The 6,000-nt window shown below is 44.0% G+C and overlaps 1 protein-coding gene across 1 annotated transcript; it reads right to left on the minus strand.

The window, feature by feature from the left end:
* Window positions 1-3,340: 3,340 nt before the first annotated feature.
* On the minus strand, window positions 3,341-5,396 carry LOC135430686 (cytochrome P450 9c1). The gene is made up of 2 exons (XM_064685457.1): window positions 4,571-5,396; window positions 3,341-4,506 (listed from the first exon to the last, which is right to left on the minus strand). The coding sequence occupies exons 1-2, from the start codon at window positions 5,294-5,296 to the stop codon at window positions 3,634-3,636; spliced, it is 1,599 nt and encodes a 532-aa protein (XP_064541527.1). The 5' UTR covers window positions 5,297-5,396; the 3' UTR covers window positions 3,341-3,633.
* Between the last annotated feature and the right edge of the window lie 604 nt (window positions 5,397-6,000).

Consider the following 6,000-nt stretch of genomic DNA (forward strand, 5'->3'; position numbering starts at 1 on the left):
TGGCTGACTGACTGACTGACTAACTGACTTACGGATTTATTGACTGACTGACTGATTCACTAACTAACTGATTGACTTACCAACTGACTGACTGTTCGATTGACTGACTGAATAACTGACTGATTGGTTGAGTGACTGACTGATTGCCTGATTGACTGACGAAATCATTGACTGACTGACTGGCTGACTGATTGACAGTTAGACTAACTGACTAGCTGATTGACTGATTGATTGGCCCATTGACCGACGGACTGACTAACTGATTGACTGACTGACTAATTGATCGACTGACTGATTGACAGACTGACTTCAGGAAATATATATCCTATACCGTTAAAAATATTAACATATATATATCAATCTATTACATATATATACTCTCCATACAGCAGAGTTGTCTCAAAATATAATTTTCTATCTCAACAAATACATGTTACAACAAACAATACAAAATATATGTAATTCTGACAAAAATTGTTTTCAACTTAACTTCCAAGCTTTTAAAAGCTACCATTGTTTACATCGATTCATTCATATAAGCATGTCCTGTATGCATATCCTTTATATTATTTATTTCTGATGCCATTGATCACGCGCTCATCTTTGCTGCGGCACGCCCCAAAGACACACACACACACACACACACACACATGTACATCCACACACACACACGCATATAGCAAATGTTATCACATCGTGTTTATCGCAAGGACGCGTAGCTGGATTTCTGCGACAATTCCCATTGTGGCAAAAAATGGTTAGTGTCGAGCGTTGAGCGTTTCTTGCTTTTGGCTTTGCCATGTTGACACCCCCTCCCTCCCCACCCCCACCCCCCGACGCCCCCCTTATTGTTATTGTTGTTGTTGCGATGACGCCGTTTTGGCTGTTATTATGCTTGGCATTATCATTGTATCGTCCTTGGCTCGCCCCCGCATCAGCCGCAGCTGACTTTGGCAATTTTTATTGTCCAAGTTCTTGGCATGCGGGGCGTTAAGGGTTGAGACCGGCTTGCAACTGGGCCAGGATATGCGTGGCGTCTGGCGGTCGCGGCGCCAAAGTTTTTTGCTTTACGACCTCTGTCAGATAGAAGACGACCCACGCCCGGGTCTACGCTGCTTTTGCCAGGATTGATTGATAAGCTTTTTGTAAACACTAGCAAGACAGTCAAGATGTCCTTGTTGTTGTTGTTGTTGTTGCTGACGCGTCTCGCAATTGTTTGCTGTTTGCGCTTAGATTTGCAGAGATTACGCATACGTCGCGTTGGCTGCCGCAGTTAAATGTTTAACTTTGCGCATCAAAAGACAACGAAAACCAGCCGAGTTTTCAGTTATCCTTGCAGCAGTTGCAAGTCTCTGACAAGGACATTAACATGCTGCACGTGCTGCTGCTGCTGCTGCTGCTGGCCATAAAAACAACAAACAACAACAGGAGCAGGAACAGCTTGCAAAGGTTGCCAATAAAAAAAAGTGCGCCACTAATTTGAAGCACGTTAAAAGTTTTATGAACCACCGGACTGAAAGTTAAATATGCGGCTAATTACGTGTGTTACATTGTGTAAATAAATGTGTATTGGTGTGCGCGTACGTAAGCTAATTGCATTTTTAATCGCGCCATACGACTCCTTAACGACCCTACGCAAAGCACTTGACCCCCAGTGGAATAGCCACAGCCAACCGGACGCCAACTACAACAAATCAGCGGAGAGAGCTTATGAATATAGTTTTAATGAGAAGCAGAAAAAGAAAGTATCTAAGCTTGTGAATATTAAAAACTTGTAAATAAGTTTGCAGTCGCTTGGATTGCTCAAGATGGAAGGGGTATGAGTTAAGCATGTTATCGATAGCAAAACCTATCGATTTGTTTATATATATATAAATATTGTTGCTTTGTATGCCCCAAAATAAGTAAGAATCTGTTGTAAAAATCCGAGGCTAAGAGCTGACAAGCAGAGAGCTGAAAGGATTGGCATGAGCTTGCTTTAAATCAAAGCCAAGTTATCGATAACAATAATCGATAGTCACACAGACGCCTGTTACCTCCCGGCTCTATCTTAATATAGTTTATTTGGATGCCTAAGAATAAGTAAGAACCTGTTATATACAAAAACTAAGGCTGAGAGCTGACAAGCAGAGAGCTGAAAGGATTGGCATAAGTTTGCTTTCAATCAAAGCCAAGTTATCGATAAAAATAATCGATAGTCACACAGACGCCCGTCTCTACCATTTTAATACTGTTAAATAATATTAAATATTTTTTAGACGTGCATCAGTTGATATTTTTAAGCTCTCCAACTCCACACAATCTTTTTTTTTATGTGTTATTTTGCAGTCGAGCTGGCGGCATCACATTTTTTACGCGGTTTATGACACAAGTGAAATATAATTCATATTGCACGGAAAAAAAAAAAATAAAGAAAATTTTAATGCCGCCTGAAAAATAACGTCCAATAAATAATCCTTAATGTGCCTTTGTGTCCCATGTCCTGTGGCTCAACATGGTTGTGTGTGTGTGTGTGTGTAAGTGTGTACCCGCTAACAGCTCCTCCTCCTCCTTCCTCTCCCCCTCCCTCTCCTTATAAATTATATTTTGCTCGTATGTTGCCCCGCGTGTGATTTTGTTTTACACGTCTCTTGTTTCTGTTGTGGCTTTAATGTTGTTGTAACCACAGTCGCCCAGTCATATTGTATATATGTATATCGCTTGTTGTTGTTGTAGTTGCTGTTGTTGTTGTTGTTGTTGCGGCCATCAAGTCGTGACAGTGTTATGACGCGGCTTGTCGCTGTTGCCACCTAGCAAGTGAAACATTGCCACGGCAAATTTGTCAGCTTTTCATCGCGAACAACAACAAAGTAATAAATTGCCTGATTTTCCGGTTATTTTTGGTCGCCTTTTTCATATTTTTTCTTTGCATCATTTTATGAATGACACTAGCTTTGCAGGAACATCAAGGCTAGACGCACACATAATTGTATTGAGCTCTTACAATTCAGCCCAATAAAAGCTTTAATGTGTCTCGAAAGTAGCATTGAAATCACATAAAAGCTTCAAGTGCAAAGTAATCATGTATAAGCTTAAATGAAATGAGTTTTTAAGCAGCTTAAAGCTTTACTGTTGCTTAATCGAGCTTATTTAAAAGCTTCAAGTGTATAGAAATCATGTTAAAGCTTGAATGCAGCAGCTTAAAGCTTTAATGCTGCTTATTGAAGCTTATTTAAAAGCTTCAAGTGTAAAGTAATCATGGTAAAGCTTGACTAATATGAATTTTGTTAGCAGCTTTAAGCTTTACTGCGGCTTATTAAAGCTTAATTAAAAGCTTAAAGTGTAAAGTAATTATGTTAAATTTTGAATGAAATTCATTTTATTGGCAGCTTTAAGCTTAAATGCTGCTTATTAAAGCTCATTTAGTGCTTAAAGCTGGAATGAAACTGAGCTTTAAAATACATATACACCTAAATAAAATAAAAGCTTTAATTTTTGCTGCGACAGCTTGCATTTAGGTAGAGTTAAGGCTGTAAATTGAACTAAACAACCATAAAAGCTTCTGACTGTCTTAATTGCAATCATGGTTACAATTAAGCTCACTAAAAGCTTCCGACTGCGCTTTATTCAGTGCAACCCTTCAGCTATTTGTGATTAATTATTCTGGTCAGGGGTTTGCCTAGCCTCGAAGCGACACCAGAAAAGCTCGCGCGGCTGCATCCGGAAGCCCTCAATGCTGGCCATCATGTCCAGCGGGGTGCGCTCGGTGGGCAGCAGTCGAAAGCGAAGCACCAGCTGATAGATGAGCGACTTGACCTCCATCAGGGCCATGCGATTGCCGATGCAGCTGCGCTGGCCCACGCCAAAGGGCAAATATGTAAAAGGTCGAATCTCATGCTTGTGCTCTTTGTCAAAGCGTTCGGGTCGAAACTCGTCCGGCTGCTCAAAGTTATCCGGATCGTAATGCAGCGCCACAACGGGTATGTGCACCAGATCATCCTTGCGCAGCTTTAGCAGCAGCTCCCCGGCCTCGTCGCGCAGCTCAAAGTCCGCGGCACACATGCGATCGATGACTACGGCGGGCGGCCACTTGCGCAGCGATTCCGAGATGATGCAATCCAAATAGTTCATGCCCATGAGGCTATCATAGTCCAATGGTTTGCCCGCCAGCTGCTGCTTCACAGCCAAAATCTCTTCGTAGAGCTTCTGCTGTACCTGCGGATTCATGAGCAGCTCGTAGCTGGTGAAGCTCAAACAGGTGGAGACTGTCTCGAAGCCGGCGGAGAAGAATAGCAGGCACTGTGCCAGCAGATCCTCGTCATTAAACTCGGCGGCATCCTGTGGAGGCTCCTGGTCCTGCTCCAGCTGTTGCTGTTGCTGCTCTCTGAATAGACGCTGCGCCTCCATCAGCTGTTGTATCATATCCGGACGCACTATGTGCTGCTCGCGGCGCTCCTGCATGGCGCCAAAGACCAAACGCTTGAAGTAGGCCACATTGTTGAGATCCATGACAGGCACACGCAGGGCCTGAACGAGTAGGGGATTAACAGAGCTGACCTTATAAACCAACCATTCGGAGAGGAGACCTTACCTTCATGAGTCTGGGCATTAGTATATAGAGCAGCACCTTGATGCCGCCCCAGAAACTGAACTGGGAAACACGCTGTCCGAGCATAAAGAACTCATTTTCCTCATCCACGTAGCTGTTGACCTGTATGCCAAAGGCAGCCGTAGCAATCACATCGTTGGTGTAGCGCGTAAAGAACTCCTTGAGCTCCAGTTCAATGCCCTCTCCGGCCGTCTCCAGCTTGCGTTCCACATAACGCACCGCCTCCACATTGCAAGCGTTGATCAGCTCAAACAAGAGGCGTATCTTGGCGCCCGTAAAGGTGGGAGTCAATGTGCTGCGCATCTGTTTCCAGCGTCGATCTCGGAGGGAGAGCAAAGATTTCGACATGACGGAGCTATCGCCCGTGTCGTGCTCATCTCCAATGCCCTGGCGATGGTTGGCAAAAATATCGAAATGCTTAATGCCCACCTGACGTATCAGGTCCGCGTCCGCCAGATAGTAGAGCGGCTCGCGTAGATTGTACACCCCGTAGACCTTGTGCTGCTTCAGGCGCTGGTGCAGCTCAATGCTGTGTCGCACATAGGAGTCGCGTCCGAGCATTACCGAGAGCGGCACATTGCCGAGCAGCGGCAGTGGCCGCTCATGCGCCACGCCCCTTCGCTTAAAGTAAGCAAAACTGGATACAGACCATTTGTAGAGCAGCGCGCCAAGAAACGTGAGCAGAAAGAACAATTCGACGAGCGCCATTGGGCAAGAGGGGTAGCGGGTTGGCTTATTTAAAGCGCGCTGAATTCAACTCGCGTGCACTTTTCCCTGCGTCTTACCCAGCCGACCGCTGAAACGCCACTGAACGTAACAGCTGTCAGCTGCTTGTACTCTGCAATAGAACCGGCAAATGCTGTGCTTGTATTGGTGAGCGCAGCTACTGAACGAAACAGCAGCGCCGCTTTAGAACGAAGAAGCAGCGCGAGCATAAGAGAAGAGCGTAGCAGCGCGAGCACGTGATGAGCGCGAGGCAATGAGTAAACGCGAGGGAGCGAGCGATAGACACAAAGGGAGAGGGGTGTCAAAATAAAGCGAGCAGCAGCAAGTTGTTTTTTTCTTGTGTAAATAACAAACAAATATCTATTTAAACAACATATTAAGCAGAGCAGTGTGTTAATCAAAAAGGCATTGATAACTAGCTAAACATATTTGAAATATTTAATATTATTAATTGAAATTACGTAACTCAATAAATCACAGGATTAAAACGTTTTTATCAGCAACCAAAATGCATGTGCATAAATGATCAAAGGCAGTCGACTCTCTTAAGCTCTCTCTCTCTCCCTCTCTCTCTTAAGCTGCGTGTGGGTGTGAGAAGTTGTAGTGGAAAATAACACTAATGACTCAAGAGATTGGGCAAAAGTGGGAGATAAACATAATTGATAATGTAAATTAAATATATATCT

The sequence above is a fragment of the Drosophila montana genome, unplaced genomic scaffold, assembly GCF_035044405.1.
Source record: "Drosophila montana isolate Dmon_TW-CO22-7 unplaced genomic scaffold, ASM3504440v1 contig_3031_1, whole genome shotgun sequence".
Taxonomy (NCBI): domain Eukaryota; kingdom Metazoa; phylum Arthropoda; class Insecta; order Diptera; family Drosophilidae; genus Drosophila; species Drosophila montana.

Excerpts from the sequence above, each read along its gene's own strand:
- LOC135430686 (XM_064685457.1), bottom strand. The coding sequence starts at position 5,296 with ATGGCGCTCGTCGAATTGTTCTTTCTGCTCACGTTTCTTGGCGCGCTG. Across the intron at positions 4,507-4,570 it reads TAATGCCCAGACTCATGAAG|GCCCTGCGTGTGCCTGTCAT; the intron begins GTAAGGTCTCCT and ends CTACTCGTTCAG.